Source organism: Pan troglodytes, chromosome 18 (genome assembly GCF_028858775.2).
Source record: "Pan troglodytes isolate AG18354 chromosome 18, NHGRI_mPanTro3-v2.0_pri, whole genome shotgun sequence".
NCBI lineage: Eukaryota > Metazoa > Chordata > Mammalia > Primates > Hominidae > Pan > Pan troglodytes.
In genome coordinates, this window is record NC_072416.2 from 66,054,648 (window position 1) to 66,081,811 (window position 27,164).

The following is a 27,164-nucleotide window of genomic DNA, read 5'->3' on the forward strand; positions in this document are numbered from 1 at the left end:
TGCAACCTTTGCCTCCCGGGTTCAAGTGATTCTCCTGCCTGAGGTTCCTGAGTAGCTGGGATTACAAGTGCCCACCACCATGCCCAGTTAAGTTTTTGTATTTTTGTTTTGTTTTGTTTTGATACGGATGTCGCCCAGGCTTGAGTGCAGTGGCACTATCTCGGCTCACCACAAGCTCTGCCTCCCGGGTTCATGCCATTCTCCTGCCTCAGCCTCCCGAGTAGCTGGGACTACAGGCACCTGCCACCACGCCTGGCTAATTTTTTGTATTTTTTAGTAGAGATGGGGTTTCACCGTGTTAGGATGGTCTCGATCTCCTAACCTCGTGATCCGCCCACCTCGGCCTCCCAAAGTGCTGGGATTACAGGCGTGAGCCACCACGCCTGGCCAATTTTTTGTATTTTTAGTAAGATGGGGTTTCATTGTGCTGGCCAGGCTGGTCTCAAACTTCTGACCTTAGGTGATCCACTGCCTCAGCGTCCCAAAGTGCAGGGATTACAGGAGTGAGCCACTGTGCCTGGCCGAGACCCCATCTAAGAGAGAGAGAGAAAAGAGGAAGAAGAAGGAGGAGAAGGAGAAGGAGAAGGAGAAGAAGAAGAAAGAAGAAAGAAGGAAGAAGGAAGAAGAATAAGAAGAAGAGGAAGAAAGAGGCTGGGTGTGGTGGCTCATGCCTATAATCCCAGAACTTTGGGAGGCCAACGCGGGCAGATCTTGAGGTCAGGAGATCAAGACCATCCTGGCCAACATGGTGAAACCCCGTCTCTGCTAAAAATACAAAAATTGGCTGGGTGTGGTGGCGGGCGCCTGTAGTCCCAGCTACCAGGGAGGCTGAGGCAGGAGAATGTTGGCGTGAACCCAGGAGGTGGAGCTTGCAGGGAGCCGAGATAGTGCCACTGCACGCCAGCCTGGGTGACAGAGCGAGACTCCGACAAAAAAAAAAAAAGAAAAAAAGATGATCAAGTCAAACACTGTTATGGAAAAATAATTTTTTTAATTTTTTTTTTAAATTGAGCAGTAGGGACCTCACTGGGGCCATAATGGGCAGGAAATAAAGGAACACGTGAGCTTCAGGGGGATGTTGCTCAACTTCCTCCTTATTGTTCTTGCTGTAGGTGGCAGATCTCCCCAGGTCTCTTTCTTCTACCTCCTGAGATGCCAAGCAGGAGGCTTTCTCCTGCTGTGACTAGCCATGGGCTGCTGCTTCCAGTTTCAGCAAGTCCTGGCCTTCCTGGTTTGTGCTGGTAGTTGCTGGCAGTGACTCAAAGCAAAGACCCATCTGGTAGATCAGGCCCTTACTGGGCTATGCTGCACTCCCTCTCTGCACTTGACTCCTCGGCTAGCAGAGTGCAGACTATTTCTATCTTCTGCCCAAAAAGGGACTCTGGAGAGATGAGTAGAGGAACATCAGGTTTTCTTCCAGGCCGGCTTCAGCCTTGGGATGTTCAAAGCAACCTCTCATTTTAAACCACAGTTTCTGAGGCTCCTTGGCCATGGGTAGTTAGCATGGAAGGGGGCTTCTGGATGAGGAAGGCATAGGCAGAATGACTCAGGCTCTATCTGCAGTGGTGGGCAGGGGAGGTCACCGCAGAAGAGGCATTAGCTGTCTTAGACAGCTAAACATTTGTCCTTTCTCCCAAATGACTCAGCCAGCAAGCTTCTGTGGGGTCAGTCTCCTGCCACGATGCTCCAAGCGCCGAATTTTGGGGCTAGAGCAACCCAGGTCTTTATCTGACTCTATCGTAGCTTGACGTCTCTTGGGAGCACGCCTGGGGGCTGGCTTCTCTGCTTCAGCCTTTGTTGGGGTGGCCAAAGGAGCATCCCCATGGACCCGGTAGCCACCAACCAGGCAGTACGTCTCCCCATGCCAGCCTACCTGAGTTTCTCCACACCCTCGGTAGAGAACATGGTAGTGCTCAGGTGTGGGAGGAGAAGTGGCAGGCACTGCAGCTGGAAAGAAAACCAGAATTAGTCACTTTTACCTTATACATTGTGCTGTTACAGCCTACCCTCTCTCGCGACTCTTCCTAAGAAGTCCTTTCATCTTCTTCGCATCCCAGACACAGCCTTGGCCTATCACCTCTATGTGTCCCTGAGACAGGATGCTGGCTGTGAAAGCAGTTATGTGGAGCCTGTGTCAGCAGCAGGAGACCAGGAGATCCTCCTCATCCCTTCCATGACCAAAAATACATTTCTTAAGGTCTGTCACATCTCAGGCTTTAATGGAAATTATTTTCAAGTTTTGTAAAAAATGATCTACTATCAGCCAGGTGGGGTGGTTCACGCTTGTAATCTCAGCACTTTGGGAAACTGAGGAGGGAGGATCACTTGAGCCCAGGAGTACCAGCCTGGCCAACATGGTGAAACCCCATCTCTACTAAAAATACAAAAAATTAGTCAGGCATGGTGGCACGCACCTGTAGTCCCAGCTGCTTGGGAGGCTGAGGCAGGAGAATCGCTTGAACCTGGGAGGCGGAGGTTGCAGTGAGCCAAGATCGCACCACTGCATTCCAGCCTGGGTGACAGAGCGAGACACTGTCTCAAAAAAGAAAAAGAAAAAGAAAAAAAGGATCTAATATTGTGCCACTCACTCCAGCCTGGGTGACAGAGCGAGACTAAAATAAAAAGATCTAATACAAATTGGTGGGCCAGGCACAGTGCCTCACGCCCGTAATCCTAGCACTTTGGGAGGCTGAGGTGGGCCGATCGCTTGAGCTCAGGAGTTCAAGACCAGGCTAGGCAACATGGCGAAACCCTGTCACTACTAAAAAGAGAAAAAATTAGCTGGGTGTGGTGGCACGTGCCTGTAGTCCCAGCTACTAGGGAGACGAGTTGGGAGAATCCCCTGAGCCCAGGAAGTTGAGGTTTCAGTGAGCTGTGATTATGCCAGTGTGCTCCAACCTGGACGACAGAGAACCTGTCTCAAAAAAAAAAAAAAAAAAAAAAAAAAAAAAATTTGAGACCAGCCCCGGCAACATAGCAAGACCCCATCTCAATTAAAAAAAAAAACAAAAACAAAAACAAACCAAAAAAAGATGAGAACCTTTCTGAGCACCTGCTCAGATGACATTTCACTTGCCCTTAGCAGGTGAACTTGCCCTGAGCAGGAACACTGTGGGTCCCTGAGTGGCCACGCCCTCGATATTACTTATGGCTGGGAAAGCTCTGAGGTGTGGTGGGCCAGCCCAGAAGGAACGTGTCAGCCAGGTGAAGCTGTGGGTACAGCAACGCCTCCTGTATAGATGCCCCCTGTATGCCTACCTGCTGCGCTGCCCTCCCAGGGGACAGAGGACATGTTAGAGACAATATAGAGGATCCGGTCAGTCATTCTCTCTCAGCCAACCAAACAGATTGGTATCTTACAGAGAAATGGTAGGGAGGCTTCCCTAGGATGCAGGTGTGTAGTCACGCTGCCATGGAAACTTTGGAAGCTTGTGAGGTCATCACTACCCTGTGAGGTCACCTAAGGAATCTGTGACTTAAAGGGCAGGCTTCGGGCGTTCAGGGTTTTGTGGAGGAGAGCAGGGCAGAGATAGAGAGGAATCCTGCCTGGGCCCTCCCATCCAGCCCTCCCTACAAATGCCTAGTAGCCACTCTGTGGGGCACATCTGTCGGCTGGTACAAGCCCCAGTGACCACAGGAGGGCAAGAGAAACCTAAATTCTGATATGAGCTGGAGAGGCAAGATTAATCTAAGAGATAGATAGGTAGCCACGACGCACTGGTGCTAAGCAATCAACAGCAGGAGAGGCAGAGATTGGGATGGACAAAGGGATCATGGAAGGCTCCTTCGAGCTGGACTTGAAGGACTGGTGAGATCTGGACACACGCAAAGAGTAACTGCCCAACGTGTTCCCCTTGCCACTGCCTAGACAAAGCTGATTTATCAAGACAGGGAAATTGCAGTAAAGAGTAATTCACGCAGAGCTAGCTGTGCGGGAGACTGGAGTTTTATTACTCAAATCAGTCTCCCTAAGCATTCAGGGATCAGAGTTTTTAAAGATAATTTGGTGGGTGGTGGGCAGTGAGTCCGGAAAGCTGATTGGTTGGGTCAGAGATGAAATCATAGGGAGTCAGCTTGGGCGTGGCAGCTCATGCTTGTAATCCCAGCACTCTGGGAGGCTGACCAGCCTGGCCAACATGGTGAAACCCCTAAAAAAACAAAAATTAGGCTGGACGCGGTGGCTCATGCCTGTAATCCCAGCACTTTCGGAGGCCAAGGTGGGTGGATCACGAGGTCAAGAGATCGAGACCATCCTGGCCAATATGGTGAAACCCTGTCTCTACTAAAAATACAATTTAGCTGGGTGTGGTGGCATGTGCCTGTAGTCCCAGCTACTTGGGAGGCTGAGGCAGAAGCGTCCTGAACCCGGGAGGTGTGGGTTGCAGTGAGCTGAGATCCAGCCATTGCATTCCAGCCTAGTGACAGAGCGAGACTCTGTCTCAAAAACAACAACAAAAACAAAAAGTTAGCCGGGCGTGGTGGCGCTGTCTGTAACCCCAGCTAGCTACCTGGGAGGCTGAAGCACTGAAACCCAGGAGGCAGAGATTGCAGTGAGCCAAGATCATGCCACTGCACTCCAGCCTAGGCGACAGAGTGAGACTCCATCTCAAAGAAAAAAAAAAAAGAAATCTTAGGTAGTCGAAAGTATCCTCTTGCCGAGTCAGTTCCTGGGTGGGGGAGCCACAAGATTGATCTGGGTGGTGTCAGCTGATCCATCAAGTGCAAGGTCTTTTTTATTTTATTTATGTTTTTTGAGACAGAGTCTCACTCTGTTGCCCAGGCTGGAGTACAGTGGTGCAATGATCTTGACTCACCGCAACCTCCCCTTCAAGGGATTCTCGTGTCTCAGCCTCCTGAGAAGCTGGGACTACAGGCGCCTGCCACCACGCCCAGCTAATTTTTGTATTTTTAGTAGAGACAGGGTTTTGCCATGTTGGCCAGTCTGCTCTCAAACTCCCCCGTCCTCAAGGGATCCGCCCGCCTTGGCCTTCCAAAGTGTTGGGATTACAGGCGTGAGCCACTGCGCCCAGCCAATCAAGTGTAGGGTGTGCAAAATATCTCAAGCACTGATACTATGTCATATATATAATATATAACATATATATGACACATATGTATGTATATATGTATATATATACACACACACACACACACACACACATATATATTTTTTGAGACAGATGCCTCGGCCTCCCAAAGTTCTGAGATTACAGGCATGAGCCACCACACCCGGCCTAGGTATATAATTTTAAAAAAATTTAAAAATTAACAAATATGGAACGCTTCATGGATTTGCATGTCATCCTTGCACAAGGGGCTGTGCTCATCTTCTCTGTATAGTTCCAATTTTAGTATATGTGTTGCTGAAGCGAGCATGATCTTAGGTTTTATATAGTGATGTTATCCCCAAGAGCAATTTGGGGACTGGTCAGAATCCTGTAGCCTCGGCCGGGCACAGTGGCTCACGCCTGTAATCCCAGCACTTTGGGAGGCTGAGGTGGGTGGATCACCTGAGGTCAAGAGTTCAAGACCAGCCTGGGTAACATGGTGAAACTCGTCTCTACTAAAAATACAAAAAATTAGCCGGGCGTGGTGGTGGGTGCCTGTAATCCCAGCTACTCAGGAGGCTGAGGCAGGAGAATTGCTTGAACCCGGGAGGCGGAGGTTGCAGTGAGTCAAGATAGCGCCTCTGCACTCCAGCCTGGGCAACAACAGTGAGACTCCATCTCAAAAAAAAAAAAAAAAAAAAAAAGAATCTTGTAGCCTCTAGCTGCATGACTCCTAAACCATAATTTCTAATCTTTTGGCTGATTTGGTTAGTCCTACAAAGGCAGTCTAGTCCCCAGGCATGAAGGGGGTTTCTTTTGGGAAAGGGCTGTTATCTTCTTTGTTTTAAACTATAAACTATAAACTAAGTTCCTCCCAAAGTTAGTTCAGCCTATGCCCAGGAATGAACAAGGACAGCTTGGAGGTTAGAAGCACGATGGAGCTGGTTAGGTCAAATCTCTTTCACTCTCTCGGTTGTAATTTTGCAATGGCGGTTTCAATAGGAGAGGGAATACGTTCCAGTTAAGAAGACTGAAAACATACAGGCTCTTCTTGACTTTGTTCTGCCCCAAATGTAAATTCATAGCACCCTCACATTTTTACCACCTAAGATTCAAGAACGCCAAGAGGTTAGGGGTCCATCCAAGGTCATACAGGTAGCAGAGAGGCATTCTGATCCGCAGGGCTTCATTTGGGGCTCCAGAATTATAGCTGTTAAGAATGTGAGGACAAGCTCATCACATTTAAAGGTGATGTACACTGGAGGTATGTTAAATGTGCCCCAAGGCAAAATGAGGCTCCCAAATGACTGTATGAAGTGCGAATGATGGTTCTATTTTTAAAATTTATTCTTTTTTCAGAAACAGGGTCTCACTTTGTCATCCAGGCTAGAATACAGTGGCACCATCATAGCTTACTGTAACCTGGAACTCCTGGCCTCAAGTGATCCTCTTGCCTTGGCCTCCCAAAGTGCTGGGATTATAGGAGTGAGATGTCACGTCTACAGATGAACCTATTTTAACATGAAATTCAAACAAATTCATGACAAGATAAGAATCCCAAATGACTGGCCAGGCGCCTTGGCTCATGTCTGTAATCCCAGCACTTTGGGAGGCTGAGGCAGGCGGGTCACTTGAGGCCAGGAGTTCACAACCAGCCTGGCCAACATGGCAAAACTCTGTCTCTACTAAAAATATAAAAACTAGCCGGGCATGGTGGTGTGCACCTCTAATCCCAGCTACTCAGGAGGCTGAGGCCCGAGAATTGCTTGAACCTGGGAGGCAGAGGTTGCAGTGAGCCGAGATTGTGCCACTGCACTCCAGCCTGGGTGACAGAGTTAAGACTCTGTTTCAAAAAAAAAAAAAAAAAAAAAAAACATGATAACAATACAAAATCATAACCTTATTATTACACTGCCTTCTCTTTAAATAGGCAAACAATGACAATCTTATCACTATGAAAGGATGAGGTTTAGCTCCCAGCAGCAGCCTAGGTCAGCACTGTGGAGAGGTACCAAAAGGTCATTAGGGCCAGGCGTGGCGGCTCACACCTGTAATCCTAGCACTCTGCGAGGTGGAGGCAGGAGTATCTCTTGAGCCCAGGAATTTGAGACCAGCCTGGGTAATATAGCTAGACCTTGTGTCTATTTTTTTTATATTTAAAAAAAGGCGATTTGGTCCTACTCAAAGGAAACAGGCAACTCTGCCCTTAGCCTGATCAGGACCACACTAGGAGCAGCCTTTGGTTCAGTGTGGCCAAGAACTTCCTACCAAAGAGAGATGACCTTAAGGAGAGGTCTCCCTATTACTGGCCTTGAAAAAGTAAACATGGGACATTTATTTAGTGGGGTTATTGCAGAGGGGATATGCCCAGGAGGTAGAGACGGCCCGATCTTTGGAGACTGGGTCACCCCGGTTGAGAATCATAGCACCTTCTCTCATAAGTTGCTTTAGTGTGGTGCTAATTGATGGCCTGCAGGGAGTGGTAGGAGGTAAAATATCAAGGGGACGGTTCCTGGGAAGTCTGTTCTGGCAGGAGGGCTAGCATGAGATCACTCAGATTCTCCAAGGCTCTGGAGAGAGTACTTGTCCGGAAGCATCCCTCTTGTCTTGTGGGGGTACAAAGCCTTACAGGAATTTGCTGGGACTCTGGGAAAGGCAGTACAGCATAGACAAATGGTTTACCAATTTGGGAGGGCCCAAGTATCACCTGGGGGAGTTTACAAAGAGTATTCTCAGGTCAAACTTTAGAGAGCTTAATCCCATCTGGAGTGGGGCTCAGGATTCTGTTATTTTTTTTGAGACAGAATATCAGCTCTGTCACCCAGGCTGGAGTGCAGAAGTGCAATTTTGGCTCACTGAAACCTTCGCCTCCAGAATTCAAGCCATTCTTGTGCCTCAGCCTCCCAAGTATTTGGGATTACAGGCGTGCACCACCACATTCAGCTAATTTTTTTGTATTTTTAATAGAGATGGGGTTTCGCATGTTTACCAGGCTCGTCTTAAACTCCTGACCTCAGGTGATCCTCCCGCCTCAGCCTCCCAAAGTGCTGGCATTACAGGCGTGAGCCACCACACCCGGCTTTTTTTTTTTTTTTTTTTTTTTTTTTTTTTTTTTTTTTTTTTTTTTGAGATGGAGTCTTGCTCTGTCCCCTAGGCTGGAGTGTAGTGGTATGATCTTGGCTCACTGCAACCTCCGCCTCCCAGGTTCAAGTGATTCTCCTGCCTCAGCCTCCCGAGTAGCTGGGACTACAGGCGCGTGCCACCACACCGGGTTGATTTTTGTAATTTGTGTGTGTGTGTGTGTGTGTATATATATATATATATATATATATATATATATATATATATATATAAAGAAAATGCTATATGGTTATTTTTCCAGTTTTGTAAAACCGTTTAATCATCTCTCCTCTTTCTCGGCTACCGAGTTGGGATAGAAGGCAGAACCTGAAAATGTACAAGCAAAACTTCTGTGTTCGTCTACCCTTTATTTTTCTGCCAGTACCTTCCAGAGATTTCGCCAAGACGCCCGTTTGTCTTGGGCATTGTTAGAGAGTAACTCTGTCTACTGCTAGTCACATTTCCTTTCCTTTCCTTTCCCTGGGGGCTTAATGGATACCTTTTTGGGGGCAGGAAATACAAACTAAATGTTTATAAATGAAAACATCAACCGAAAGAGCCTTTGTCCTAGATGTGGAGGTTTGGGGTATGAATCCTCAGAAACTACTGAATTCCGCCCCAGTGCTAATTATTCTTAGGGGAGGCACATAAAAACATCATTTATTGTTAGAAATCATGACATGACACAAAGTCAAAATCCACTTGTGTCTTGCTAAAGACTACAGAAAGCCATGCTCAGCAGCTTCTTCTCCAATGCTGGCCAGCAGCGTACCTTTCCAAGTCACAAAGCAGGTCATCCCGCCCTCAAGGAGCCGACAGGGCAGCCCAGAGCCTCCCACTGACAAGTGTGGTCACCCACCCAAGATACTGGGAAAGATCCCTGTTCTAGCATCACATTTTAATCAGATTTGTCAAAATCAGGTTGCTTGCGGCAAAGGCTCTTTCACCGAGGATGCTAGTCCTGGAAGACTTCTCCTTCGGCGAGCCGCCAGCTCAATCTTCTGAACCAGGCTCACATCCCAGGGATGGGTCACAAAACTGATGACGGTGCCTGGCACCTCGCTCCCCACACGGCCCACTCTCCCTGCTCTGTGGATGTAATCTTGCAGCGTTGGGGGGAAATCATAATTGACAACCAGCTCCACACCAGTGCTGTCCAGGCCCCGAGAGGCTATGTCTGTGCAGAGAAGTATGTCTCGGGAGCTCTTCTGGAAGGACTGGAAGATTCCTACCCTCATCAAGGCTGGCATTTGCCCCTGCAACCTTAGGTGTTGGATTTTGTGGTCATCCAGAATATATCCCAGCCAGTTCACAGTGCTGGAGCTATTACAGAACACCAGAACAGTTCCTGAGGGACCAGTCCTTTCTGCTCTGTCACGATGCTTGAGGATGTGCACCAGCTCGGCCACCTTATCGGCTCCCTTCAGTCTCAGAAATGTCTGTTTCACATGAGGCATGATACAGTGGAGCTTGGAGCTGGTGACAGTGGTGACAGCATCTGGGCTGGCGACTTTATTCAGCAACTGGCCTACACCTTCGGGAAATGTGGCTCCTACCAGCACTAACTGAGCTTTGGGATTGAAGGGGTCTTCCAAGTCAGCTGGGCCTTCTGCTATGTGGCTCTTCTCTAAGATGTAGTCCACCAGCTCCAGGAAGCTTTCATCCAGCAGTGTGTCTGCCTCATCCAACACCAAGAAGGAGAGTTGCTCCAGACTGATTAATCGACTTTTCAGGGCCTTCCACAGAGCCCCTGGAGTGGCCACAAGCACATCTGCTGAAGGCCGTCTGGACAGTTGCAGCCTGATCCTACGCATGCCGTGGCCTCCCTCCAGGTCCCGCACCAGCAGGCCCAAGGAGCGGCCCAAGGGTTGGGCCACAGCCCGCACCTGTTGGGCCAATTCTCGGGAAGGAACAAGGACCAGGCCTCGGGGCGCGGGGATAGGAAGGGAGTCCAGGCTTGGCTGGCCCACGAGCCGTTGAAGCAGCGGCAGGAGGTAGCTGAGAGTCTTGCCACTGCCGGTTTCTGCGGCGCAAAGGACATGGCGGCCGCGAAGTAGTGGGGGGATGGTGCTAGACTGCACGGTTGTGGGCTGAACGACTTCAGGCGCAGCCTCCTGTAGCGCGTGCAGCACACGGGGCTCCAGGCCCAGGTCAGCAAAGCTGCCCTTAGACGAGAGCTTTCGCACCGCTGGCGCCTCCTGTTGCGCGCGCTCGATGGAGAAGTGGTCCCGACGCGCGCGTCGACTCTTCCAGCCTTGAGAGGCTAGCGGCGCGCGCTCCCAATGGCCCAGTGTGAGGCGCGCCGGCTGGTTCAACTCCGGCCGCCGCGCCGAAACCAGCAGCGGTCCGGGTCGAACCAGCACCGGCCTCGGGAGGTTCCGCCGCCTGCTCTGCCGCTGTTCCAACTGCCGCTGTAGAGCCACTGGGATGCGCACCACCGGCAGGGGTTCGTCGGGACTGCGGACCGTGAGGCCCCGTCGCGGCGCCAGGAGCAACCGAGTCACGAGGGAAAAGAGCCGCACCGGCCGCGCTAGAGCCATGTTTCCCTTAGTGCGGGAGAAGCGCACATCAGTGATGTCACGGACGCGCCGCGGCCTCGCGTACGGTGGCTGGCGAGGCTCAGTACGGTGTGTGGAGCTGGAGCACCGTGAGGAAGAAGCGAGGTTCTTTTTAAGAGTTCAGCTGCGAGGTCTGTAGCTCCGAATAGGGGATGGCGACATCCAGACCCGGCCAGCCTTGGGGAAGGGCGCGTCGTGGAGGCAGGACTGGAGGCTGGCGATACGAGGCGGCAGTGGGGCCTTGACCCAATGGACCATGAGGGCGGAGGGCTTCTGGCGATTGGTTACCTGGTTCCTGGGATTCTCTTTAGTTGTTCCTCATTGCCCTGAGATAGCTTGTCCCGTGCTGGTATCCGAGGTTGCAGCTGTTTTCCCAGATGTGTTCCCTGCGCAGGGTCTGGTAATCCGTGTTTATTGAGAGTTTGAATGAATGATCAGGCCTAGGGGCCGAGACAGGGGTCTGAAGTCATAGATCTGGGCTCAACCCCTCACCCTCTCTGTCTGTGAGCCCAGAGTGCAAGCTGATGGCTTTCAGCTTCTTCTCTCTCTCAAGTGGGAGATAAGGTCTTCAGGCTTTATTTCAAGTTGGGTCATCTCTTCTTCACAGTTATTTTCCTTCCTTTTCAGCCAAGGTTCACTCTCTACTCCCTCGTCACTCGTCCCAACTTCTCATCCAGAACCCACCCCTCTTGCAACCCGCTCAGCTCCACTGGCTTCCCCGTCAGAAACCTGAATTACCTAAAATAGTAGTAAGAAGGGTGCTGCGACCCTACAAAGTGATCAAGTATACTTGGCTTATCATGTAGCCCTGGTCAGGCAGAATATTTTACCTGAATTCAGATATTCGGGTTGTAAGAACGAGAACTATACGAGTCACTTTTTTTTTTTTTCTTTTCTGAGACACAGTCTCGTTCTGTCACCCAGGCTGGAGTGCAGTGGCGCAATCTCGGCTCACTGCAACCTCCACCTCCTGGGTTCAGGTGATTCTCCTGCCTCTGCCTCCCAAGTAGCTGAGACTACAGCCGTACACCACCACCCACGCCCGGCTAATTTTTTCTGTTTTTAGTAGAGACAGGGTTTCACTATGTAGGCCTGGCTGGTCTCGAACTCCTGGCCTCAAGCGATCTTCCCACCTCGGCCTCCCAAAGTGATGGGATTATAAGCGTGAGCCACCATGCCCAACAGATACTTCTTGAACAGATCTGGAAAATGGGTGTCAGATCTTTTCTGTAATTTGCAGTGCCTGGGGTGGGAGATAAGGTAAATATTTATGGATTAATGCTCTGGGAGGTTCGTAACATCTGGAGCAAACGTTTCAGTTTCATCAAATACCAATGAAAAGATAAAAACTTTGCTTTTTTTGGAATAGTATGAGGAAAAACTTTCACAATTTTAAGTACACTCTACCCTTGTGCTACACAATTAGACTTTCTGGAGAGTTACCAGATAAATCAGAGGAAGAGAGGCTTTTTTTCTCCACAAGAAAATATCTGGAAGTAGGAAGAGAAAGTTTTGAGTAGTGATGGGTGAATGAACAGTCATTGGATAGGGTAGTGGTTCTAAAACAGGGGTGATTTTGCCCTTTCCCTCCCACCATATTTGACAATGGCTGGATACTTTTTTTTTTTTTATTTTTTTTTATAGACAGTCTCACTCTGTTGCCCAGGCTGGAGTACAGTGGTGCGATGTCAGCTCACTGCAGTCTCTGCCATCTGGGTTCAAGGGATTCTCCTGCATCAGCCATCTGAGTAGCTGGGATTAGAGGCGTGCGCTACCACTCCCAGCTAATTTTTGTATTTTTAATAGAGACAGGGTTTCACTATGTTGGGCAGGCTGGTCTCAAACTCCTGACCTCATGATTTGCCCACCTTGGTCTCCCAAAGTGCTGAGATTACAGGTGTGAGCCGCTGTGCCCGGCCCAATTCTATGCTACTTTTATGATTCTTTCCAAACTCAGGGCTTCTCCTTATCCAAATAGTTCCTTGGGGCCAGGCTCATGCCTGTAATCCCAGCTACTCGGGAGGCTGAGGCAGGATAATCGTTTGAACCCGGGAGGCGGAGGTTGTTGCAGTGAGCCGAGATCGCACCATTGCACTCCAGCCTGGGCGACAGGGCGAGACTCTGTCTCAAAAAAAAAAAAAAAAAAGGTCCCTTGGATGTTTGTCCCAACAGGTTTCATCCATTTCCATGTGCCACTGTTTTTCAGATATCAAACAAAGAATTACTCTGTACAAAGCCAGAACACATATATCAAAGTAATCCTGAAGTATCAGAACAAAATAATAGGTATGTATATGCATTTGGGTTTTTGGGTTTTGTTCAAATATCCAGGGTAGGGTAGCTGGTTAATATATAGTTGTTTTCTCATTATGCTTGAGTCCTTACAATATGATTACCTCAAAATTTCACAGGAGTTAGAGCTTGCCTAAGCCTGTCTGTGTCCGTGGCCACTAATTTCTTCTTGTCACATCACTAGACACTGCCTACCTTTTTTCCCCCTCACTCACAGAAGACATTGATTAACTTCTAAATGTTTTCTGAGATATTTTTATAAGTAGTGCTTTAGAAATAGGAAAGATGTCCTTATTGTGAAAAAAAATCTAAGCTCCTGAGATCAGGAGCTTGGTGTGTTCCTTGGATCTCAGTTAATAATGGTATATTCATTCATTCATTCAATCATTCATTCAACAAATACTTCCTGAGCACCACGCATGTGCCAGGCATTGATAGTGAGGAAAACAGCCAAAATCCCTGCCCTTGTGGAGTTTACATTCTGATTTAATTGATTTGGGTTAAGGCCTAGACAAGGTCTTGCTCTGTCACCCAGGCTAGACTTCAGTGGTGCAATCTCGACTCACTGTAACCTCTGCCTCCCAGGTTCAAGTGATTCTTCTGCCTCAGCCACCCCAGTAGGTGGGAATACAGGCACGTGCTACCAAACCCGGCTAATTTCTGTATTTTTAGTAGAGATGAGGTTTTGCCATTTTGTCCAGGCTGATCTCGAACTCCTGACCTCAGTTTATCTGCCTGCCTTGGCCTCCCGAAGTGCTGGGATTACAGATGTGAGCCATTGTGCCCAGCCGAGAAATTGGTATTTTTAGAAACCTCTCCAGATGTAACTAGGCTTGAGAATCACAGTTATAAATGAAGCACTATGGGAATTGCAAAGCATTACAGCAATAAAAAGTGCTATTGGTATTCCTTTATTGTCCATCCATTTTCCCACCTGTAGCAGGGCTGTGTGCAGGTAATCATATTTTCAGTCATTATCACTATAGTATTCCTGGACCCTTTGACCTTCCTTCTCATCCAGCTCCCTACCTGCTCTTTGTTTTTTACCCTCTTGTCTACCTTCTGTTTCCCGAGTGATGTTATTAAAGCACAGCTAGGCCTGGTGTGGTGGCTCACGCCCGTAATCCCAGCACTTTGAGAGGCCAAGGCGGGCAGATCACGAGGTCAGGAGTTTAAGACCAGTCTGGCAAACGTGGTGAAACCCTTTCTTTACAAAAATACAAAAATTAGCTGAGCATGGTGGCAGGCACCTGTAATCCCAGCTACTCGGGAGGCTGAAGTGGAAGAATTGCTTTAACCCGGGAGGCGGAGGTTGCAGTGACCTGAGATAGTGCCATTGCATTCCAGCCTGGGTGATAGAGCAAGAGTCTATCTGAAAAAAAAAAAAAAAAAAGCACAGCTATGGCCATGTTACCCTTTGACTCAAAAACCATTCATGAATCCTTGTTGCCTGCAGATTATTTCCTAATCAGTATCCAGAATTGGGCTCAACCTCTTCTCCTGTTGCTTTCTTATGTGGATCTTGTTCACTCAAGTGATGGCTCCATGCAAGTTGGCCAAAGGGCTTGTAGTCCTTTACTGGGTAAGCCAAAGATTGGAGTAGTCATTCGTCTCCTCTAAAACCAAACTTGAGTGATAAAAAAGCACTTTAAATGCACTTTGGCTGGGATAGAGTTCTTCTGTGACTGAAGCATGGAGTGGATCATAGCTCTTGTTGCACTTGGTCCATTAACTTCTTGTTTTTTTTTTTTTTTTTTGGAGATGGAGTTTCGCTCTTGTTGCCCAGGCTAGAGTGCAGTGGCATGATCTCAGCTTACTGTGACCTCCGCCTCCCGGGTTCAAGTGATTCTCTTGCCTCAGCCTCCCAAGTAGCTGGGATTACAGGCACGCGCCACCACACCTGGCTAATTTTGTATTTTTAGTAGAGACGCGGTTTCTCCATGTTGGTCAGGCTGGTCTGGTCTCGAACTCCCGACTTTAGGTAATCCGCCTGCCTTGGCCTCCCAAAGTGCTGGGATTACAGGCGTGAGCCACCTCACCCGGCTGCCATTAACTTCTTTTTACAGCAAACACTAAGCATCTACCATATGCCAGATTGTATGCTCTCTGATGAGGATCTGGTGATGAACAAGCCACAGTGCCTATTTTCACCTTACAGTGAAGAAGGCATATTGACAGATAGTTGCTCTTCTATTAATAGTTGCCAGGATAGCTCCATGCCAGGACAGGAATGAGCTCAGAGATGCCTTTACCGTGTTTTGGGAGATGTTGGTCAGAGAAGGCTTCCAGGAGGAGGTGATGAGGTTCTAAAAGTCTACAGGGAGTCAGCCAGGTGGAAGAATAGGGACGTGGCCCCTGGGCAGGGACAGCTTGTTCAGAGACCCCATACTGAGAGAGAGCAGGCCAGGCTGGGGAACTAGAAATATTTAAGAATAGCTGAAGCTTAGCATGGGGGAGTTCTGAGGGCAGGAGGCAGGTGATGAAAGAGGCTTCTATGGAAGGTGGAGACCAGACCTTATATTTACTGTGTTAAAGAGTGTAGACTTAATTTTACAGGCAGTAGGGAAGGCATCCAGAAATGGAACTATCATGTTTTGCGTATCATATCTTTGCGTTTGGAAAGAGCCCTTTGGCTGAAAGGAGCATGGATTGGAAGTGATAAGCCTGGAAGCAGAGAGACTGGTTTGGAGACTTGTCATGGTTCAGTTGATAGATGATGGCAGTTGTAGAGCTGAGAAGCTCTTTGAGGTTAAGAGCTTAGTGCTTTCCGTGTCTTTATACCTCACACGCTGCCTTGATCTTAAAAGAGCTAGCAGATGTTTGTCGATATAACAACATAATAATAGACGTTAGAGGCCAGGCGCGGTGGCTCACACCTGTAATCGCAGCACTTTGGGAGGCCAAGGCGGGTGAATCACGAAGTCAGGAGTTTGAGACCAGCCTGGCCAACGTGGTGAAACCCCATCCCTACTAAAAAAAAAATACAAAAAATTAGCTGGGCGTGGTGGTGGGCACCTGTAATCCCGGGAGGCGGAGGTTGCAGTGAGCTGAGATCACGCCACTGCACTCCATCCTGGGAGACAGTACGAGACTCCGTCTCAAAACAAACAAACAAAAAATAGAGTGTTGAAACCATGAAAGCATGATGAGAGTGGCTAACATTTATTAAGCCTTTACTATGTGCTGAGAACTGTGGTACACCATGGAATTCACTCTTCACAGCATTTCCTTTGACTCCCATAGTGGAGCCTCATATTCCACAAGGAGAAGCTGAGGCTCAGCTGGGTTAATTAATGTGCCCGAGGCACAGCTGGGATTCAAGTGAAGGTCTGTCCAATTCCAGAGCTCAGGATCTTAACTATGAAATGCTGTATCAGGGCTGGGCACAGTGGGTCACGCCTGATTCCAGCACTTCAGAAGGTTAGGCAGGAGGATCGCTAGAGGCCAGGAGTTGGAGACTAGCCTGAGCAACATAGCAAGACTGTATCGCTACAGAAAAATTTAAACACAAAATTAGCTAGATGTGGTGGAACATGCCTGTAGTCCCAGTTACTCCGGATGCTGAGATGGGAGGATCACTAGAGCCCAGGAGTTTGGGACTGCAGTGAGCCATGATTGTGCTGCTGCACTCCAGCCTGGGCAACACAGCAAGGTCCCATCTGTAAAAAAAAAAAAAGCTATATCACCTCTTTCTCCTCAAATCTAACAAATCATTTTTACTTTTTGTCATGTGCATGTATTTTGTTTTCTGTTTTTAATTTTTGTTTTTAATTTTTATTTTTAATAGAGATGGGGTCTTACTATGTTGCCCTGACTGGTCTTGAACTCTTGGGCTCAAATGATCCTCTTGCCTCAACCTCCCAGTGTTAGGATTACAGGTGTGAGCTACCACACCTGGTGTATTTACACTTTTTTTATTTTTTTGCAAGGCAGAGTCTTGCTCCAATTTCCAGGCTGGAGTGCAGTGATACGATCTTGGCTCACTGCAGCCTCCACCTCACAAGTTCAAGTGATTCTCCTGCCTCAGCCCCCCAAGGATCACAGGCCTGCACCACCATACCCGGCTAATTTTTGCATTTTTTGGTATAGATGGGGTTTGCCATGTTGCCCAGGCTGGTCTTGAACTACTGAGCTCAGGTAATCTGCCAACCTTGGCCTCCCAAAGTGTTGGGATTATAGGCATGAGCCACTGGACCCAGCCACATGTTCAGATTACGAAATAAGATAATTCTGTAAATACTTGATTCTAGTTGACTTTCCAAATTTGAATTTTAGAGCTGGATGCAGTGGCTCACGCCTGTAATCCCAACACTTTGGGAGGCTGAGGCAGGTGGAGTAGCTAGGACCACAGGTGTGCACCACCATGCCCAGCTAATTTTTTGTAGAGGTGGTGTCTTATTATGTTGCCTGGGCTGGTCTTGAACTCCTGGCCTCAAACGATCCCCCCGCCTCAGCCTCCCAAAGTGCTGGGATTACAGGTGTGAGCCACCATGCCTGGCCAGAAATTGCTTTTTAAGCAAGCTTTGTCTTTGGGGAAAATTGACAGGGAAGGGAATGGTAAAGTTTGTTTATACCCATTATTTTTCCTGAATAGTGTTATGTTCAATCTGAAAGCACTATAATTAATGGGATTATGAAAGTTGCAGATACCAGGATGAAACCGCTTTTGTCAAAATAGGACAAGGAAGGTGTGAAGTAGAGGGAGCTCATGCTTACATGTCTGAGATAAGAACTGTTTCCAAGGATTTTCTAAAAACCCCACTGGAGGCCAGGAGTGGTGACTCACATCTGCAATCCCAGCACTTTGGGAGGCTGAGGCGGGTGGATCACTTGAGGTCAGGAGTTCAAGACGAGTCTGGCCAACATGGTGAAACCCCGTCTCTACTGAAAACACAAAAATTGGCCGGGCATGGTGGTTAATTTTTGTCCCAGCTAATCAGGAGGCTGAGGCAGGAGAATTGCTCGAACCTTGGAGGTGGAGATTGCAGTGAGCCAAGATCATGCCACTGTACTCTAGCCTGGGTGACAGAGTGAGACTCCATCTCAAAAAATAAATAAATAAATAAATACCCACTAGAAATCCCTTCATGTCTTTCTTGAATTACCTGCTTTGCATGGCTTGCATGTTTTGCATATGTATATATATTTCTATGACAAAGTTTATCAGTAGACATTTTGGTTTTCTTTTTCTTTTTTTTGGAGACAGGGCCTTGCTCTGTCACCCAGGCTGGAGTACAGTTGCACAATCATGGCTCACTGCTGCATCGAACTCTTGGACTCCAAATGATTCTCCTGCTTAAGCCTCCCAGAGTGGCTGGGACTGCAGGCACCTTCCATCACTCCTGGCTAGTTAAAAAATATATATATTTTTTTGGTAGAGATGGGATCTTGCTATGTTGCCCAGGCTGGTCCCAAACTCCTGGCCTTGAGTGATCCTCCTGCCTTGGCCTCCCAAAGTGATGGGATTACAGGTGTGAGCCACCTTGCCTGGCATAGACATTTTTTAGGACTATCGTAATTCAGATAAAATGCTCTGGAAAGAATACTTGCCCAGTAATGGCATCTCCACCAATGAACTGAAGACAACTCTGGCTTTGATCCTCTAGGAAACTCATGAACTCTTTTTTTTTCTTTTTTGGAGATGAGTCTCGCTCTGTCACCAGGCTGGAATGCAGTGGCGTGATCTCTCACTGCAACCTCTGCCTCCCGGGTTCAAGCGATTCTCCTGCCTCAGCTTCCTGAGTAGCTGCGACTACAGGCATGCGCCGCCACACCCAGCTAATTTTTGTATTTTTAGTAGAGACGGGGTTTCACCATGTTGGCCAGGATGGTCTTGATCTCTTTACCTCGTGATCCGCCTGCCTTGGCCTCCCAAAGTGCTAGGATTACAGGCATGAGCCACTGTGTCTGGCCATGAACTCTGTTTCTAAGCAACTTATATAAATCTCTCCCTTTCTGCCAATAAAAGCTTCCTTTTCCCCTTCTGTCACCAGATGTACTTGTGGCTTGCCCTTCTGTGTATCCTGGATTATAATCCTTTTCTCTCATTCTCAAATAAACTCAACATGTTTGGAGGTATTTTTCTTTAATGTCTTTTTTTTTTTTTTAAGGTTAACAGGATATTATGTCCATGTAACTGAAGTTAAGGTTATTATTTTTTATTTTTTGAGATGGAGTCTCACTCTGTTGCCCAGGCTGGAGGGCAGTGGTGCGATCTTGGCTAACTGCAACCTCTGCCTCCCTGGTTCGAGTGATTCTCCTGTTTCAGCCTCCCGAGTAGTTGGGATTGCAGGTGCACACCACCATGCCTGGCTAATTTTTTTATTTTTAGTAGAGACAGGGTTTCATCATGTTGGCCAGGCTGGTCTGGAACTCCTGATCTCAGGTGATCCTCCTGCCTTGGCCTCCCAAAGTGCTGGGATTATAGGCATGAGCCACCTCGCCCAGGCAAGGTTACTGTCTAAGAAATTGAGCGTAATAGAGGAGACCAGCCCTTAAAAGGAATGGTAGAAGAGATTGGAAATGAGTGACTAAAGTGGTGATGTGGGTGTGATCTCAGGGTGGGGTGAGTGGTTGTGGCAGTAACTGGGAAAGGCGTGGGGGCTGCCTAGTTTTTCTCAGAGGAGCCTCCTTAGAGGCAGGGTGTGTCAGGCACCTCTGACTGAGTGCCAGAGGAAGTTGCCAGACCAACCACCCTATAAGAGGCTGTCCTCTTGGCTACCACAGTGGTGAGTATTCAGTCACACCTTACTAAGCAGCCTCTAAAGGTCATGTACCTGGCTCAGTGCTAGAAATTTGGCAGTGAACTAAGCAGCCACACTCCTGTTCTTGTAGAACTTGTTGTCCTGGTGGTCTCCAGGAGGAGCTGAGGATTGAACAAGAAACTACAGCAGTCAGTGTGGACACATGGAGTGTAACTGAGCTGCAGAGAAATGTAGGGTGTTTGGAAAGCATGGGACCAGGGACTTGAATTTGATTTTCTGTAGGGACGTATCTTCACAAAGGGGGCATTCAAGGACAAGGGGACCTTAGCATGGGCATGCATGACTGAGTTGGAGGAGTATTCCAGACAGAACTGCAAGTGGGCAGGCCCCAGGGAAGCAGACAGTTTGGTGTGGGAGACTTTAAAGAAAGGCCAGGGTGGCCGGGCACAGTGGCTCACACCTGTAATCCCAGCTCTTTGGAAGGCCAAAGTGGGTGGATCACCTGAGGTCAGGAGTTAGCTGGGTGTGGTGGTGGGTTCCTGTAATCCCGGCTACTCGGGAGGCTGAGGCAGGAGGCTGAACCTGGGAGGTGGAGGTTGGAGTGAGCTAAGATTGCGCCACTGCACTCCAGCCTGGGCAACAGAGTGAGACTCCATCTCAAAAAAAAAAAAAAGGGAATGCCAGGGTGGCCAGGGCCGAGAGGGAGGGTGAGAGAGACACAGGTGAGGGTGAGGCTGGAGAGGTGGGTAGGGACTGATCAGGCAGGGCCTTGTGGGCCATTAGAAAGGTTTAGGATTTTTCCTAAAGTCAGTGGGAAGCCATTGAAAGGTATAAACGGGGGAGTGGTATTATCAGAGTTGCCTTTTTAGGATCCCATACTGGCAGAAGGGATAGGAAGGGGCAAGTGTAGATTTTGGGAGACACATTTGGGGGCTGTGCTAAAGTCCTGGCAACAGATGAGCAGAGGGTTTCTGGTGCGCAGTTGTGGCCATTGGGATGTAGTAAAGCATGTGGGTTAGTTATATTTTGAAGGTTATTTCAATAGAAGTCAGTGATGGATTGAATGTGGGGAATGTGGGTTAAGAATGAGTAATTGGGAGACTGGAGATGCTATTAATGAAATGGGAAAGATTTTCTTTCTACTTATTGGACTGGTTAACATGTTCTCTTCCTTTAGACCTTGGATCAGAGATTATTTCTTTTTAAAATTATTTTTATTTAAAAATTAAAAAAAATTTTTTTTGAGACAGGGTCTTGCTCTGTCACCCAGGTTGGAGTGCAGTGGCATGATCATGGCTCACTGCAGCCTCAACCTCCCAGGCCCAAGTGATCCTCCAACTTCATCCTCCCAAGTAGCTGAGACTACAGGTGCTAATTTTTTTTTTCTTTTTTTTTTTAAGATAGAGTCTTGCTGTGTCACCCAGGCTGGAGTGCAGTGGCACAATGTCAGCTCACTTCATCTCCTGGGTTCAAGTGATTCTCTTGCCTCAGCCTCCTGAGTAGCTGGGATTACAGGCGCATGCCACCACGTCTGGCTAATTTTTGTATTTCTAGTAGAGATGGGGTTTCACCATATTGGCCAGGCTAGTCTTGAACTCCTGACCTCAAGTGATCCACCCACCTCGTCCTCCCAAAGCACTAGGATTACAGACATGAACCACCGTGCCCAGCCCAATTTTTGCATTTTTTGTAGAGATGGGGTTTCACCATGTTGCCCAGGCTGATCTTGAACTCCTGAGTTCAAGCAATCTGTCCACCTTGGCCTCCCAAAGTGTTGGGATTATAGGCGTGAGGCACCTTGCCTGGCCTAGTTTTATTTTTATTTTCAAACAGGGTCTCACTGTCACCCAGGCTGGAGTGCAGTGGTATGATCTCAGCTCAGCTCGGCAACCTCTGCCTCCCAGGCTCTAGTGATCTCACCTCAGCCTCCCGAGGAGCTGGTACTACAGGCATGCACTACCACTCCTGGCTAATTTTTATATTTCTGTAGAGATGAGGTCTTGCCATGTTACCCAGGCTAATCTCCAACTCCAAGCTGATCTCCCATCTCCAACTCAAGCGATCTCCCCACCGTGGCCTCCTTAGTGCTGAGATAACTGGCGTGAGCCACTGCCTGTCTTTTTATTATTTTTATTTTTTGTAAAGATGGGATTTTGCTATGTTGGTCAGGCTGGTGTTGAACTCATGGCCTCAAGCAATCCGCCCACCTCAGCCTCCCAAGTAACCGGGACTATAGGCATGTGCCACCACCCCCAGCTAATTTTATTTTATTTTTTTTTATTATTTTTGGGTAGAGATGGAGTTTTGCCATGTTGTCCAGGCTTGTCTCGAACTCCTGAGCTCAAGCAATTCATCTGTCTCATCCTCCCAAAGCACTGGAATTATAGCATGAGCTACCATGCCTGGCCTCTTTGTGACTGTTTAGAGGAGACCATATTTGGTTAGAATAAATCATATTAGGCTGGGCGTGGTGGCTCATGCCTGTAATCCCAGCACTTTGGGAGGCCGAGGTGGGCGGATCACGAGGTCAGGAGTTCAAGACCAGCCTGGCCAATATGGCAAAGCCCCATTTCTACTAAAAATACAAAAATTAGCTGGGCATGGTGGCGCGTGCCTGTAGTGCCAGCTACTCTACTCGGGAGGCTGAGGCAGAAGAATTGCTTGAACCCGGGAGGCAGAGGTTGCAGTGAGCCAAGATTGCACCACTGCACCACTCTAGCCTGGGCAACAGAGCAAGACTCTGTTTAAAAAAACAAAACAAAACATAATATAAGCAGTAGTTTTCTTTGGGACGTGAGATTCTGATTTTCTTCTTTTTCCTCCTGTTGGCTCTCCCTTCAGAGTATTTCTAGAATGTGACCACTTCTCACCACCTTCACTACCAGCTCCAGGGTCTGAGGGAGCCACCATCATCTTTCACGTTGATTACAGAATCGCCTTCTCTCTGGTCTTCCTGCATCTGTGCCCCCGGATAGTCCACTCTTAGTGCAGCAGTCATAATGATCATGTAAAAATATGAGACAGTTCATGCAGAGCTAATGAAATTCTCAGCGTATCCTACAAGGCTCTACATGATCTGACCATTGTATCCTGTTTTCTTACTGCTGTTAACATTGTGTATCTGACTCTGTCTTTTCCCTTTTTTTTTTTTTCTTTTTCCTTGCTCTGTTGCCTAGACTGGAGTTTAGCAGTATTATCATATCTCACTGTAACCTGAAACTCCTGGGCTCATGTCATCATTCTGCCTTAGCCTTCCAAATTGCTCTGACCATAGGCATATGCCACCATGCCTGGGTAATTAAGTAAAAATTTTTTTTTTGGTAGAGACTGAGTTTATGTCGCCCAGGCTGGTCTGCAAACTCCTGGCCTCAAGCAATCCTCCTGCCTTGGCCTCCCAAAGTGCTGGGATTATAGGCATGAGCCACCGTGCCTGGTCTCTCTTCTTCATTCTATGTGTTTTTTGTTTTTTGTTTTTTTTTTTGAGACATTTACCCTCTGTTACCCAGGCTGGAGTGCAGGCAGGGGCGCAATCTCAGCTCACTGCAACCTGTGCCTTGCAGGTTGAAGCAATTCTCATGCCACAGCTTCCCGAGTAGCTAGGATTACAGGTGTGTACCACCACATCCCGCTAATGATATATATATATTTTTTATTTTTATTTTTATTTTTAGACGGAGTTTTCCTCTGTTGCTCAGGCTAGAGTGCAATGGCGCGATCTTGGCTTATTGCAACCTCCACCTCCTGGGTTCAAGCAATTCTCTTGCCTCAGCCTCCAGAGTAGCTGGGACTACAGGCATGCATCAGCACAGCTGGCTAATTTTTTTTTTTTTTTTCGAGACAGAGTCTTGCTCTGTCGCCCAGGCTGGAGTGCGGTGGCATGAGCTCGACTCACTGCAATCTTCCGCCTCCTGGGTTCAAGAGATTCTTTGCCTCAGCCTCCCAAGTAGCTAGGATTACAGGCACTTGTCATCATGCCCAGCTAATTTTTGTATTTTGAGTAGAGACGGGGTTTCACCATCTTGGCCAGGCTGGTCTTGAACTCCTGACCTCAGGTGATCCACCTGCCTCTGCCTCCCAAAGTGCTGGGATTACAGGCGTGAGCCACCTCACTCGGCCCAGCTGGCTAATTTTTGTATTTTTAGTAGAGACAGGGTTTCACCTTGTTAGGCTGGTCTGGAACTCCTGACCTTGTGATCCACCTGCCTCAGCCTCCCAAAGTGCTAGGATTACAAGCGCAAGCCACAGTGCCCAGCCTAATTTTTTATATTTTAAGTAGAGATGGGGTTTTGCCATGTTGGCTAGGCTGGTCTCGAACTCCTGACTTCAAGTGATCCACCCACCTTGGCCTCCCAAAGTATTGGGATTATAGGTGTGAGCCACTGTGCCTGACCACATTCTACGCTTTAATCACATTGGCTTTCCTGCTGTTCCTCTAACACAGTAGGCAATCTCTTGCCTCAGGACCTTTGCATTGGTTCTTTCCTCTGCTGTGCATTCTTCTTGAGTAACTCAAATCTTTGCTCCATTTTTTTTTTCTTCTCAGGGGTCTTCATTGATCAAATCTTATCTTCTCATTAAAGCCCATGTTGACTTCTCTATTTCAAATTGCAACCCATCCCCAGCACTTTCAATCTCCCTTCTCTCTGCTCTAGCATTACCAGTTTTCCAACATACTATATAGTTTACTTATTTGTTATGCTTTTTGTTTTTTTGCCTATACTCTCTGGCTAGAATGAAAACTCTGCTTCAGATACTCCAGTGCAGGTATCTGAGTAAAAAAAAATGATTGAAAACTGCCAGAGCAGGGATTTTTGTCTGTTTTTTTTTTTTTTCTCTAATGTATCCCAGGAGACTGGGTCAGCGACTGGCACAGACTAGGTACTTAATAAATATTTGTTAGATGAATGTATGTGCATGTATACTAACTTTTATGTTCAGGGAAAAGGAAAACAAGACAGGTGCAGTGGCTCATGCCTGTAATCCCAGCACTCTGAGAGGCTAAGGTGGGCAGATCACTTGAGGTCTGGAATTCAAGACCAGCCTGGCCAATGTGGTGAAACTCCATCTTTTTTTTTTTTTTTTTGAGATGGAGTCTTGCTCTTGTTGCCCAGGCGGGGGTACAATGGTGCCATGTTGTCTCACTGCAACCTCCGCCTCCCAGGTTCAAACAATTCTCCTGCCTCAGCCTCCTGAGTAGCTGGGATTACAGGTGCCCACCACCATGCCCAGCTAATTTTTGTATTTTTTAGTAGAGATAGGGTTTCACCATGTTGGCCAGGCTGGTCTCAAACTCCTGACCTCAGGTGATCCGCCTGCCTCGGCCTCCCAAAGTGCTGGGATTACAGATGTGAACCATCGTGCCTAGCTGTAAAACTCCATCTTTACTAAAAATACAAAAATTAGCCGGTCGTGGTGGCAGACGCCCATAATCCCAGTTACTTGGGTTGCAGTGAGCCCTGCACTACACTGCACTCCAGCCTGGGTGACAAAGCAAGACTGTCTCAAAAACAAAAACAATCAAACATAAACAACCAACCAAAAGAAAATGAAAACTACTGTGTGCTAGAACCTTGAAGAAGGGAAGCCTGCTCTTGATAACAGGAGAGATTTTCTTCATTTGAATTTCTGACTCTTGTTTCCTCTTTTTTTTTCAGGCTGTAACAGAGGAGGAAATGATTTTGAATAGCCTCTCTCTGTATTACCATAATAAGCTAATCCTGGCCCCAATGGTTCGGGTAGGGACTCTTCCAATGAGGCTGCTGGCCCTGGATTATGGAGCGGACATTGTTTACTGTGAGGTAAGGGGCTCTGATTTTCTGGGTGGGCTTCTCCACAAGTGCAGACTCCTCTTCATTTGTGTGTGGGAGTGGTCAGGAGTTAGTGGGGACAGAATGGGAATTGACTTTATAGGTGTTCACCAAAGGCTGGAGGAGACAAACATGTGTGACACTGATGAGTCTTGTGAACCCTGCCAAGGTCCAGGAGCCTGGTAGCACAGAAGCGTTCTGGGATACCCTGGGCCGGGTGGATAGATAAGTCGCCTGACATGTCTGGGCAACATAGTGGGACCTCATCTCTATTTTAAAAAATAAAAGAGGGCTGGCACAGTGGCTCATGGCTGTAATCCCAGCACTTTGGGAGGCCAAGGCGGGCAGATCACATGAGGTCAGGAGTTCGAGACCAGTCTGGCCAACACGGTGAAACCTTGTCTCTACTAAAAATAGAAAAATTAGCCGGGCGTAGTGTTACGTGCCTGTAGTCCCAGCTACTCGGGAGGGTGAGGCAGGAGAATTGCTTGAACCTGGGAAGTGGAGGTTGCAGTGAGCAAAGATCACGCCACTGCACTCCAGCCTGGGCAACAGAGCAAGACTCCATCTCGAAAAAAAAAAAAAAAAAAAGATAAAAAGTAAAAAGAGGCTGGGCGTGGTAGCTCATGCCGTAATACTAGTACTTTGGGAGGCCAAGGCAGGAGGATCACTTGAGCCTAGGAGTTTGAGACCAGCCTGGGCAATATAGTGAGACTCTCTCTCTTTTTTTAAAAAAATTTATATATTAAAAAAAATAAGCCTGGTGTGGTGGCTCACACCTGTAATCCCAGCACTTTGGGAGGCTGAGGCATGAGGATTACTTGAGTCCAGGAGTTCGAGACCAGCCTGGGCAACGTAGTGAGACCCTGTCTCTACCAAAAAATAAAAATATAAAAAATGTACAAAAGAAAAAGAAAACCACTATATAGAGAGAATGGAAGACTTAAGAGGAGATTGGCGGAAAACATACGCTTATGTACTGGGTATGTGTGTTGGCGCATAGGAATTAATGACAGAAGAGGTAAAAGAATGAGAAAAATAGGCAAATTAAAAAGAGTGTAGTGTCAGGGAAGGCAAAAGTCAGGTTTGTTAACCATGTCAGGTAATGCAGAGAAATCCAGCTGCAAAAAGACCAAGCAGGTATTTGACTTGAAAATTAGGCTGGGCAGAGTGGCTCATGCCTGTGGGGGGCTAGGCAGGAGGATCGCTTGAGCCCAGGTATTCAAAACCAGCCTTGGCAACATAGCGAGACCCTGTTTCTATTTTTTTTTTCCCTTGAGACAGAGTCTCGCTCTGTTGCCCAGGCTGGAGTGCAGTGGCGCGATCTTGGCTCACTGCAAGCTCTGCCTCCCAGGTTCACGCCATTCTTCTGCCTCAGCCTCCCGAGTAGCTGGGACTACAGGCGTCCGCCACCACGCCTGGCTAATTTCTTTTTGTATTTTTAGTAGAGACGGGGTTTCACCGTGTTAGCCAGGATGGTCTCGATCTCCTGACCTCATGATCCTCACGTCTCCGCCTTCCAAAGTGCTGGGATTACAGGTGTGAGCCACCGTGCCTGGCCCCCTGTTTCTTGAAAAAAAGCAAGGAAGGAAGGGAGGAAGGAAGGAAGGAGGGAGGGAGGGAAAAGAAAATTAG

At 47.9% G+C, this 27,164-nt stretch overlaps 3 protein-coding genes and 1 non-coding gene across 13 annotated transcripts in view; 1 reads left to right on the forward strand and 3 right to left on the reverse strand.

The window, feature by feature from the left end:
• Positions 1-969: 969 nt before the first annotated feature.
• DPEP2NB (DPEP2 neighbor) lies at positions 970-3,466 on the reverse strand. Its single transcript, XM_009431081.4, has 2 exons — positions 3,259-3,466; positions 970-1,947 (listed from the first exon to the last, which is right to left on the reverse strand). The coding sequence occupies exons 1-2, from the start codon at positions 3,323-3,325 to the stop codon at positions 1,643-1,645; spliced, it is 372 nt and encodes a 123-aa protein (XP_009429356.1). The 5' UTR covers positions 3,326-3,466; the 3' UTR covers positions 970-1,642.
• Positions 3,467-3,478: 12 nt separating this feature from the next.
• The window catches only part of DUS2 (dihydrouridine synthase 2), a 63,164-nt gene continuing 39,478 nt past the window's right edge, over positions 3,479-27,164 (forward strand). The window contains exons 1-4 of one of the 10 annotated variants that reach the window (XR_010152195.1): positions 3,503-3,808; positions 12,933-13,012; positions 14,475-14,600; positions 25,377-25,520. Coding sequence is in view for 5 of the 10 variants with exons in the window: in XM_016928590.3 (XP_016784079.1) it covers positions 14,532-14,600; positions 25,377-25,520 (213 nt within the window). In the remaining 5 variants the exon portion in view is untranslated. 10 annotated transcript variants of the gene reach the window in all.
• On the reverse strand, positions 5,269-5,376 carry LOC112206001 (U6 spliceosomal RNA). Its single transcript, XR_002940127.1, has one exon. It is a non-coding gene; the product is annotated as a U6 spliceosomal RNA (small nuclear RNA).
• On the reverse strand, positions 8,812-10,708 carry DDX28 (DEAD-box helicase 28). The gene has a single exon (XM_511048.8). The coding sequence runs from the start codon at positions 10,706-10,708 to the stop codon at positions 9,086-9,088; it is 1,623 nt and encodes a 540-aa protein (XP_511048.2). The 3' UTR covers positions 8,812-9,085.

Excerpts from the sequence above, each read along its gene's own strand:
- DPEP2NB (XM_009431081.4), bottom strand. The coding sequence starts at position 3,325 with ATGACTGACCGGATCCTCTATATTGTCTCTAACATGTCCTCTGTCCCC. Across the intron at positions 1,948-3,258 it reads CTGGGAGGGCAGCGCAGCAG|CTGCAGTGCCTGCCACTTCT; the intron begins GTAGGCATACAG and ends TTTTCTTTCCAG.
- DDX28 (XM_511048.8), bottom strand. The coding sequence starts at position 10,708 with ATGGCTCTAGCGCGGCCGGTGCGGCTCTTTTCCCTCGTGACTCGGTTG.